This window comes from Chroicocephalus ridibundus, chromosome 1 (assembly GCF_963924245.1).
Source record: "Chroicocephalus ridibundus chromosome 1, bChrRid1.1, whole genome shotgun sequence".
NCBI classification, from domain to species: Eukaryota; Metazoa; Chordata; class Aves; order Charadriiformes; family Laridae; genus Chroicocephalus; species Chroicocephalus ridibundus.
The window spans coordinates 28,637,285-28,649,362 of NC_086284.1; the positions used below are offsets into that span (position 1 = coordinate 28,637,285).

General features: G+C 36.2%; 1 protein-coding gene across 5 annotated transcripts in view; it reads left to right on the forward strand.

The window, feature by feature from the left end:
- The window catches only part of NBEA (neurobeachin), a 513,163-nt gene that overhangs the window by 137,134 nt on the left and 363,951 nt on the right, over positions 1–12,078 (forward strand). For all 5 annotated transcript variants that reach the window (XM_063332757.1, XM_063332720.1, XM_063332711.1 and 2 more), the window contains exons 11-12: positions 8,805–8,913; positions 11,375–11,527. In XM_063332757.1, the coding sequence (XP_063188827.1) occupies positions 8,805–8,913; positions 11,375–11,527 (262 nt within the window). The remainder of the gene's footprint in view (positions 1–8,804; positions 8,914–11,374; positions 11,528–12,078) is intronic.

Genomic DNA, 12,078 nt, shown 5'->3' on the forward strand with positions numbered 1-12,078 from the left:
TTGGGAAAATATTTAAAAGTGGATGGAGCTTCAGGGCATGCTTTAGTGGCAGAGATTGTAGGTTGTTTGGTTGGACTTGATGATCTCAAAGGTCCTTTCCAACCATGAAGATTCTATGATTCTATGAGCTGTAGCTGTTTGCTTAAATAGATGAAATAATTCCAATAATATCTTTTATATACTTGTTCTAGAAGTTACTAGCTGGATTCTTCAGATTGCATACACTATATAATAAAAATCAAAAATGCTTTTACTGTTTATCAAACTAAATAAATGCAGTGCCTAGGCCCACGTGATATATACACCCACCTAAAATTTGTAGCAAAGTAAACGTAGGCATCTTTTCACTCAGTTTTATTTCTGACATTATTTTCACACTTTAATATAGTTTACAGAGTATATTGCCAATCTATTGTGAATAAGCCAGTGAAATGGAAACATTGGTGAGGGGAGCAACAATATCGCAACTCCTGTTCTTCGTCTTTTCCTGTAAATGTTTTGTGTTTTGCTTTGATTAATTAGTATCTTGTACTCATTTTTTTTAGTATTTTTTATATTCAGATGATGACTTTTGGGATTCCTGTCTGTAACTAGTAGTGTTACTGCATCTACTTTTTGACAGATTAATAATTTGGTAGGAAAAAGCAGTTTTCCTATCAGTTTCCACAAATGGGAAATAGCACAGCTTGATAGGAAATGCAGTTTGGTGTCTTGATTTTTTCATTAGCTTAACACAAAAAATCTGTCAGTTTCCAATAATTCTTAATAATGCCATTAGTTTAATTGAATTTAGCTATCAGATTATGGTAGAAAATAAGATAAATGCCAAGTAGTATCCTACCTACTTAACCTGTCCTCTGCTGCTGTCTTTCAATAATTTTCTCGTTTGCCGCAGCTGGCACAGCTATTTAAACTTGAGAGTGGGTATGAAAGTCATCCTTTCCAAGGTCGTTGTATTTACCTTTGTGCCTCTGATGGAGAGCCAAGGTCCCAGTCCATTCCTGTCTCCAATCTACAAGTTAGAGTTTGCAGAGTCGGGTGCTAATAACCGTCTCCCCGTGCATTTCAAAGGGAAGAAGGCTGAATATCACATCTGAAATTTCACATCTCTAGTACAACCTAGCTGTGCTCAGATGAAATCAGTTGTACTGGAATCTTCCCAAACTGTGACAACAGGAATGTGACTTGCCAAATCGGAATGCCTGGACAATAATAGTTTATAATGAAAATACAGTCGCTGTATCATAAGGTAGAAAACCTTTGTACATTCCTAAACTGTTGTGCCTCCTCCAGAAGATCCAGGAACTATTAAGGATGGCTAATTTATGACTGGAGTCTGTATCCCAAAATGTTATGCCCGTATGCAGAGGTGTGTAAAGACCCGCCTCTCTAGTTCTCCCACGCGACACCTATTCATCTGACATGTTTAATGACATCAGTTTGGATGAAACACGTTTAGTAGCCTTCTCTTATTGACCTCATCATATGTTTTAAGAAAAAGGAAGTGGGAAAGGGAAGAGAAATAAGTAGTTTCTCTTTTCTCTCCAACAAGCCTACAGAAAAAAAAAAGGTAATTAAACTGGAAGCTACGGAAGCACTTTAGAGAGCTGCCATAGCTGTAGCTCATGGGAACTTCCTCTCCATCCCCACTATCTGTCCGAGTCTCTTCTGCTCTGAGTTTATCTTACCTCCAGCCTGGTTAGGGGAACCTTTCTTGGCTTCGTGGCGCACAGGCTTTAGTGACCATGATTACGTAAATATGAATGAATGAATATGAGTAATAAGTAATTAGTGCACCCTCAGTAAGTTTGCAGACGACACCAAACTAGGTGGGAGTGTTGATCTGCTTGAGGGTAGGAAAGCTCTACAGAGGGACCTGGACAGGCTGGATCGATGGGCCAAGGCCAACTGTATGAGGTTTAATAAGGCCAAGTGCCGGGTCCTGCATTTCGGTCACAACAACCCCAAGCAGCGCTACAGGCTTGGGGAAGAGTGGCTGGAAAGCTGCCCGGCAGAAAAGGACCTGGGGGTGCTGGTGGCCGGCCAGCTTAAATGAGCCAGCAGCGTGCCCAGGTGGCCAAGAAGGCCAACAGCATTCTGGCTTGTATCAGGAATAGCGTGGCCAGCAGGAGAAGGGAAGTGATCGTGCCTCTGTACTCGGCACTGGTGAGGCCTCACCTCGAGTCCTGTGTTCAGTTCTGGGCCCCTCTGTACAAGAGGGACATTGAAGTGCTGGAGCGTGTCCAGAGGAGAGCTACCAGGCTGGTGAGGGGTCTGGAGACCAGGTCATATGAGGAGAGGCTGAGGGAGCTGGGCGTGTTTAGCTTGGAGAAGAGGAGGCTGAGGGGAGACCTCATTGCCCTCTACAACTACCTGAAAGGAGGTTGGAGAGAGGTGGGTGTTGGCCTCTTCTCCCAAGTAAATAATGACAGGACCAGAGGAAATGGTCTGAAGTTGCGGCAGGGGAGGTTTAGATTAGATATTAGGAAGAATTACTTTACTGAAAGAGTGGTCAGGCACTGGAACGGCCTGCCCAGGGAGGTGGTTGAGTCACCATCCCTAGAGGTGTTTAAGAAACATCTAGATGTGGCACTTCAGGGCATGCTCTAGTGGCAGAGATTGTAGGGGGTTTTTTGTGTGTGTGTATGGTTGGACTCGATGATCTCAAAGGTCCTTTCCAACCATGAAGATTCTATGGTTCTATGAATCTAACGTGGCAGCAGAGCAATTGACTGCATTAAAACATGCACGGGTGTTTGATTTCATGCTTTACCAGTGAATATACCTTGATGAAAATCCTTTTTTGTATTCCCAACTTGGATTATAAGTGCAGTCAAAACGGTTTCCGAAATCCATGCTTACCCTTTGTGCTTTGATTTTCTTCCTGAAGGAATGAAGTAAGGAAGTGGAGATCATCTCACATCTGTGAATCAAAATGTATTGCTAATGCTTCTCCCTGAGGATTTGTAAATCCATACTATGAAACATTTAGTAAATATTCTGATGAAGTAAGAAATTACTTAATGAATCAGCCAAACTCATTAAAAACTGTTTGCTAACAATGAGATGTAATGGGCAGCCAGCAGACAAAGAGTGTATAATAATAATTATTATTAACAGCTAATAATATGTGATATTAATTATTATTATGTATCTTAATACAGTCAGTATTGCATTTTGAACCGAAGTTAAGGGGCAAGTACCTTAGGATTTTTTTCTGTTTAAAAACAAAATATTAATTGTTGGTGTGTGATTTTCCTTAATACCACTTTATCTCTTTATGCCAAGATTAGTTTTCAAAACTTATCATATTAACAGGCTGTGATGGAGTTAATTATACAATACTTTTGTCTATTTTGGAGAAGCTGGAAATATAAATGGAATTAGTTTATAAAGGATCCTTCCCAAAGATAATCAGACAGAACAAATACCAGCATCATTCTCTTTTACATAGCCTCTTCAAGTTAAATAATCTATCATTAATCAACATACTTCATAGCTGCATGCCTACTTTATTTAAAGATTCCTTTTATAAAGCACACTCCAGACAGCTTTGTAATGTGCAATCCAAGATGAAACCTAAAGTAATTAAGGTAAATTTTTCAGAGAAAATTATCATGGGAAAGAGTAGATTAAAGAAATTGATCTATATAGTCATTTAAAAAAAAAAACAAAACAAAACAAAAAAAAAACCAAGATGAATTTCACTTTTATCCTAGTGATCTCTAGCAGATCTCTGACTTTAGGGTTTTCTTTATTTCTCCAAAGCCTTTTTCATCATATTTGAATATATGTCTGATGTTCCTAATAGCATCCTAATAGGATGCTTCATTTCTAAGTGAAGTCATAGCAACTCATTTAATAAGAATAGTTTATCTAAATTTTCCCATGTTTTAGCTCCACAAAACAGTAATAATTGTTCACTTAGTGGGAACTACCAGTCAACTTAGAATTTGACAAAGGTGTCTCTTGTCCAATGGTTGTCATAGCATAGAGACTTTGTAACCCTGGGATTTCCAGTGCGAGCTTCTTCTACGTGTAATGGGAAAAGGTCCTTTCAAATTACCAAAGATAGAAATGGGCAGTGAAAATGAAACATTTATTTCTGTGTGTAATTAATCTTATTTTTAATGAATAAGGAAGTGTCATATTTTGGAATTTTGAAGACTGTTACCTACAGCAGCCGTTGGTTTCGTGAATATCTGTAGTATATTTTTTATATAAGGAGTAACATTGCATGACCGTTGAATGAATATTGTGATGTTGAAACATAATGATGAACTAATGAAACGTAATAATTATTTATATTGTATCTATATATCTGGATGAATGAAATAAGCTAGATGGTAGTTGTAACTTCACAGTGCACGTCATAAGAATAACTGTCTGAAAAATATAAAGGTAGGGACTTCACAAATATAATAAATACATATAGATATGAAAACATCCCTAAGAACATCTTCTAGTCAGACAGTGCATGCTGTGAACACCAATTCTGTGCTTCTGTTTTATTTATTAAAAAAAAAAATTACTTTTTTTTTTTTTTTCAAGTCTTCACAAGGGACATGTATGTTTGAGGGGAAAATCAGGCAAGGCTGTAACAATGTAATTAATCTTCTGGATTTTATGTAACAGTATTCCAGACACTTACTGTCTCTACAATACGCTAATTATAGAATAAGCAATATCAAAACCATTAGAAATACAGCATCTTTTTTTTTTTCCTACCTTTTACTAATGGAAAGCTGCTGGGAAAATTTTGTTCTGAAATTAATTACATTTTCAGTAGAAATCATAATTCTGTCTGATTTAGTGTCGGTTGACATATACTTCCGTTGTGTACATGTATCTTAGCTGCACTGCAGACAAACTGATGTGTGCTAGGCAGGGAGTGGTGTAGAGGAGATGTAGGAATGGGCTGAAGTATCCTTTATATTTGCCTTTGTATCTAGGGGAGTTGAAAATAGGCAAGAATGGAGAGAAATTTTGTATGGCAGTGCACAGAATTTTGCCAGTTTAATGTGAGCCCTGCAGCAATCCGATGCATTTTAGTTACTGGTAAGTTTGTTAAATTCTGTTTGAAAAATTGTTCATCCTAGAAGACAGTCTTCTAATCAATATTATTTCCCCTGTGTCAACAGCAACCTTTTTAAAAGCGTAATTTTGGCAACCTGGTTCTGCTGATAAAGACTTTTATATTTAAGATCTTCAGGTTTAATGTATTTTCAGCTGCCAAGATGACCACATAGATTTACTGTCCTTAGAAATATGTTCCAAGTTCTAGGTACAGTCCTTTAAGTTAGGCAGGCAGTTCTCTAGAAGACTAATTTCTTAGAATGCAATATTGAGGAGAAAAGATCCATTGTGTCAGTATGGATTTATATTTTTTATATACACACACACACACAAACACACACACAGAGACACAGACACTTAAATGCTTGAGGTCAGTCTGAACATGTGGGGAAAGAGAAGTTTTGAAGAGGTTGGGAAAGCTTATCTAAGAATCAAACGTTTAACAGTTGGACCTTTTTAGGCAGATTGAATGCTCTCTAGCATAAAGTATCTAAGATAACATAACATGTAAAAACAGTTATTGCAAAAACCACTGTTATTTAGTGCAGTTTCATTCCCTCCTTCCTCCTCTATAAAAGAAGTTTCACCTGAAACAAGTGTAAGCAAGATTTCTGGAAAAAATGTCAAACTAGACATGTAATCTATTTCCTGCCTGTCTCTGATCATTATCTCCAGGTAGCAATAGCTTCAGTACTGTACGTGCAGTGAGAATTTAAAAACACTTCCATTTTGATTTTACAGTTCTTCTACCAGTTAAAATATTACAGATCTTTAAATTATTTAATTTCCTGCATAATGATGCAGACAAACTGCTAGTTACATTTAATTATGGTGTTAATTTTCATCAGTACTGTGGTCCTGTATGTATTCACCTCAAACGTCACTGTGCCTCTATGTGACTGCCAGGTGGTTCTCCCTAACTGATGCTTTTTCTGGTACTTGGAATTTTTTATGTGCTTGAAGGTGTGAAGTGTAATGTTGTGTTCATGTGTGCTATCCCAAGATTTGAATTACTGTATACTACAGTCAACTCTATTATTTATGGTGGCAATCTTGGATAATGCAGAAGGATTAGAAGTTAGAGTTACTGCTTGCGGACCTGAGCTGACTCTGCAGAGCTGGCTTGTGGTGTCTTTATATATCTGGTTCGATAGATGTTAAAAGCCATTTCGGGCTTAAGGAAAGGCATAGCTCATTCACAGAAGTATTGGCTGAATTAATACGTTTTCCTGGAACTAGAAACATGGGCATTACTTTGCGCTGACAGCTAAGGTAGTTCGTTGCAGAGCTTGTGTGGGCAGGCAGCATTAATCAGTTCAGCCATACCGCGCATAAAGATGGTTAATATCTAAAAAGTGATATTTGGGCTCTACCTGCATCTGAATTAATAAACTTTGTAGATTTAGTCTTAATTGCATAGAACCAGCTTGTATGTTTCTGTGCCTGTGGCATGGTTAAATATTAGCTGGCCACTGATTATTTCTGAGTGTGATTTACGTGTACTTGAAGAAAAGAGAGAAAAATCTTTATTGTTAGGGTGTCAGTGTGTCTTATAACTTGTATTAGGAGTCCTATCAGAATTTCTAACAATTGCATAGAGATTGTGTTAATATGAGATAAGAATAACTCTAGCCCATGAATTTGCATCGAAGCTCATAGGATGGACCAATAAATGTCAATACAAAGAAAAGGGCTTTCAATAAATCACTTATTGAAGTGGAAGTAGAACCTTTTAAACTTAAGTCTGGTGCCATGTTCATGGTACAACAATCTTCTAAATAATTTTAATAGTATTTATTATTGTAATTTAGGTCCTATTCCTGCAAAGAGGTATGCTGTTGTATATTGGGTTGTCCTAGGTCATAAGGTTACTCATAGAGGATGATAGTAAGCACCATCTATATGGGATTTTCTTTGACTTATTCATTATTTTTTTTAAAAAGCTTCTAAATATAAATCTTCAACCCTTTATATGAGCTTTTTATGGATTATCATGTAGTAAAAATGATGAATATCTTGGTTTAGATGACAAATACAATAGAAACTTTAGCTGGGGAAAGAAAAAATTGATGCATATAACCTGGTTTGAAATTGATGTGACAGCTTGACAGGCTGTTTTGATAAAAGCTTTTGAGTACTGTAAATGGATATTATCTGTGTTCTTTTACTGCTGACGTTCTGTGGAGCATTCTGTATGTGATTTTAGACTGATTATTGTGAGCGTTCAACAATGAAGCAAGACAAGGCACTATTTCATGTTCACAGCATGTACTTTGCCCACACTGTGTACTTTTCGCATGGCAGCCTTGCTCACCAAATAGAATAAATCTTGCTTTCCTCAGCAAATTGATTATGTTTTGGTGCTGGCATGGATTAACCAATCTCAACATTTATTTCAAAGTAAAAGACTGTATTTGGAGAGCAAGCAAACCTTTAACTGAGTATATACTGTAAGTAAAGTTGAAATTTATAAAATGCAGGTTGAACTTTAATTCACTTTTTCATAGCTGCAAAAGCCACAGTTTTCACTTTTACCTGTGCCTACCACCTGTGTGAAAATCTTCATGGTTGAAGATATTTGTCAGTACAACTAGAAATCGTTATACCTGTTTTATTTTTAGGAAAGGAATAATGACTTTACGTATGCATTGTATATGCAGTAGAAAGTGTTCCATCATCTACCTGTTTGATATATTTGAAAAATCATTTGAAATATTTCCTTTCTGTCATAAATGTGGGGCTTTTTTTCCTTTCTCCCTTTCCTCTGGGTTTTTCAGCAACAGATGAGTGTTGTTTCCCTCTCAACACCCAAGAGTCAATTGCAATTTTTCTCCCACCATGCATTGATCCGTCATATGTTTCTTCTGTTGGTTTTCATAACTTAGTTTCACTTTCTTGCCGAGTCTGTCCCCTGAAGTATTTCATATCTCTTCTGTTACTAAACAGTAACCTTTTCTGAACGCTTTTTCCCCTCCCTGTGCTTTCTGAACACCTCACTTACAGATACAGCTGGGATGGGCTGCTGGGTGATTTCCTTGTGGCCTCTGGAAGTCTCTCTGTGCTTTTCTAACTGGATGAAAGTGATTTTCAGCCTTTATTTTGTCAGACCTAAATATTATTGTCGTGTTTCGTCTGGAGAAAGTACGAAGGAAGCTCTCCACCCTGCTGTTGTTCCACTGTGGTTTGTGGTGGGCATCGTTGCCCGTGTTCATGTTTGGCCATTTTATGCCTCATTTCTGTGGTAGTGGTAACTCGAGGGACTGAAAGTGTGGAGTGATGATATACCTAGTGGCTGCAAATTTTGCTGTTTAGCATCGTTAGTCTGGATGGTAAAATGGTTGATGTGGCCCCTGTCTGCATCATTCTAGCACTGTCAGCTGCATCCCACTCATCATCTCCTGCCTCTTCCAACCGCAAAACCTTTGGCTAGAACTGCAAGTTGCAGGACTGGATATTTAAAACTTGGGATAGTCCTGGTCAAATCAGGATAGGTGACAAAATGATTTTGCACTTCTGTCTGAATATGAACTCTCTCTCCTCCCATTGTAATATGCGAGCAATGATTGGAGAAATTTGTCAGAAAAAGTAAGATTTGTGTTCTTTCACAGTTTACCACTTTAAGCCCGTTTCTGATTTCTGTTCATTTGATAGCTGGTGAATATTGAGAATGTAACAGATTGATTTTTCTACATCTGTAATCTGAAAAAATGCTTGTTCTTTACATGCAGTGCTACCCTGTTGGCTTTCTTGGTTGAGCTTCTTAAGAGTTCAGTAGCCATGCAAGAGCAAATGCTTGGTGGAAAAGGCTTTCTGGTCATTGGCTACCTCCTTGAAAAGGTATGTTTGGAGGGTTTTTTTAATCTTTGTTCTCAGTATTTCTACTGTCTTTGTGGTATTTTCAGTCATTTAGCTCAAAGGACTGGTGGAATAAAATATATTTGTGATATGAAATATTTTTGATTTGTGTTACTTACACATTGCCTGCAGAGTCTTTTCATCTTCCTTTTCCTCTTATATGTCAATATTCAAAGAATCAATTTTCTGGAGTTGATCCTGTTTATCTAATTTATGCTTTTACTTTAGATTTTGTGAATCACTTTGATGTATTTTCATTTGTGTTCCTCCACTCTCCGTCCCCCAAACTCTTGTTTAGGGAAGTTTTCATGTTCCCAGTTTGTAGAAGCGTATCACAGATGTGTCGTAATTTAGGTTTAAATTTATTTTTTTGTGTACGTTAATAAAAATAAAGTTAATCATCTGTGGTTCAGTTCTGAAATGGTTGAAATAATTGCTCTGTGTTTTGAATAATAAAAACTGTACAATAGTTTCATTTCTGAAAGAAGCAGTTGCAAGGAGCATTCCCTTTACTTGCTTGTTTTCAGACATGATAAGCAGTTATCACAAAACTGAGGTTCAGTTCAGATGCTCGTCTGAGGAGCATTACCTGCCTCCTGGCTCAAAGCCCTCACGTTACTGTGATTTAATAATCTGGAAACAAACTACTGTACTAAGATAGTAATACTCTTATAGTTGAATCTCATGGCTTCAGCAGAGCAGAATGTCTGCTGCTCTATTTTTCATTAGCATGAGGTCAGTGTAACAACTATTTGAGAAGAAACCATGACCAGAGCTTTGTGTTGTTCGATGGTGAAATTAAATAATGATAATCTCACCTTTAAAAATGTACTGAATTTTGAAGAAGAATGATAAATATTTTCTCTCATTCTGCTCCCTATTCTATTTTCAGCTAGGAAAATACATTCTTATAGTAGAATCTAGTAGTAGAAGTTTACCTTCACTGAAGTGATACCTAAAAGCAGATTATTTCCTAGGCTTCTATTTTTTCTGTACTAAGCAAGTGTGATTTACAAAGTCAAAGAACTAGTGTGAGGTGGGGTTTTTTTTCTGATGGTAGGTTTTCTTGTGACATAACTGGAATGAATTTACAAAGCTGTTAGCTCCAGTTTTGTAAGTTATATACAAGCAGGCTAGTGAGTCCTCATGGAGTCCCTTTCTCTTGAATAGAGCACTATGGTTTACACACATTGAATGCATCAATTTAGAATGCTGTATATGAAATTTAAAAAAAAAAAGTTTGCATACTATTCTAATTAACACCTGTTACAATCATTAAACTCAGGGTATGTGAATATTTGAAGGATTTTGATCGATGTCTGTCACAACACAATTTTTACAGCATATGCCGTTTTCTTTTTTTTTTTATGTTATGTTGTCCTTAGCTGCAGTTTTTCAAAAGGATGTATTTTGTTTTTTTCAGTATATGCTTATATTCAGTTGGCACACATGACAGGAAAAAAATCCTTTTATTTCCTAGCCAGGCTCAATTTTATTATTTGTAAATTATCTGTTGTTCATTTGCATGTGATCAATACTTCTGAGAGGACAGAAAGATTCTTTTTTTTTTACTCAAACTTCAGAATAACATTTTTGTTCTTATTAGTTGCAGCCTATTGTGAACTGTGATGTACAAGCCAAAGGAAACTCAGCATCCAGGCTGAGCTGGTATTACTCACAAATGGACTTCACTTCTAAAAATAATTAATCTGCATGTTCCCAGACTATAGTTACAGCATTAAAAGTAATTGGAACATTTTTTAGGGAAGGCTAGGGGACGGCTGTTTAATGGTTTTTCTTATTGGTGCCTTTCGTTAACTTAGTGTATAAAGTAGTTTGTTAAAGTCCTCATGCCATGTTACTGCATAGGAGCAGTTCTCAACAGTGACTTAATAGCGTATGCGATGAAACTGAAGGACTCTTTTGAAATTTGAGGAAACCTTGAACCCAAATCCTTCAAATACCTATTTATGTTTAAGAAACAAAAGCAAGTCTACCATTAATGTGTGTTTACGTACTGAGAAACCCAATTTCAGTAGGACACAAAATTAACTGAAGAAGAGTTAAGGACTTCAGACGAAGTACTCGGGGCACTGTGCTGTAAAATGTAGAATCCTGACTGATTATAATAAAACCAGAAAGACAAAACCCAAAAAATAAAAAAAGAAAAGAAAGAAAAATTATTTAACTCAGTTATTGATGAGTATTTTTGACCTCTTAAATGTATCCATTAGAAAGACCATGATTATTATTAGGAAGTGTAAGTTGCTGATATGTTTTTTAACTTTCCTTTTCATATTCAGTGACATAAAAACATATGAGATTACATGTATTTAGTAAAGATGAACTGGATGAAATTATCACTTCATATTACTGCTGTAAGTATAGTAAGGAAGAAAGTTTTTCTTTATTCTTGTTGTTCTTTCTGATTGTTTTTCCCTAGTCATCAAGAGTTCATATAACCAGAGCAGTTCTGGAACAATTTTTGTCGTTTGCAAAATACTTAGATGGATTGTCTCACGGCGCACCGCTACTGAAACAATTATGTGATCACATCCTTTTTAATCCTGCTATCTGGATACATACCCCTGCAAAGGTAATTGTACACTTGAATGGTATTATGACTCTCCTACAAGTATTCTTTTATGTCATGGTACTTAGGTTTTTAATTTGTTTATTTTAAAACATGGTATTAACAAAGATTTTTCAGATCATGAAGTCTATACCCTGCTTAGCTGTATTTTCCAATGTCTCTTATAAGTTTCTAAAAGCAGTTACATTCTTGCCTAAAATTCTGGCTAATTCTGTCAAAAGACTGTTTCCAGAAACACAGTCCATTTTTCACTGGCTGCATTACACTATTTTCCTAAATATTAAGCATAAAAGTATGTATTTTTAATTTAAAATGTATTTAGGATATATTTTTTTATACCTCTGCATAAACTTTCATTTTAATTATATTATGTATTTTGGTTTGGTAAAAACTATAAAAAGTTATTGGTCATCTCTGATAATGAATTAGTTGTTTTCCTAAATAATCACAGATGAGGAATGTGGACCAAAGTGAAAAGTGGCATGGTCCTAAAATCTGATAATATATACTTTCATTATAAAAAGCCAAAATAGAAAATTTCATGACATGAATCA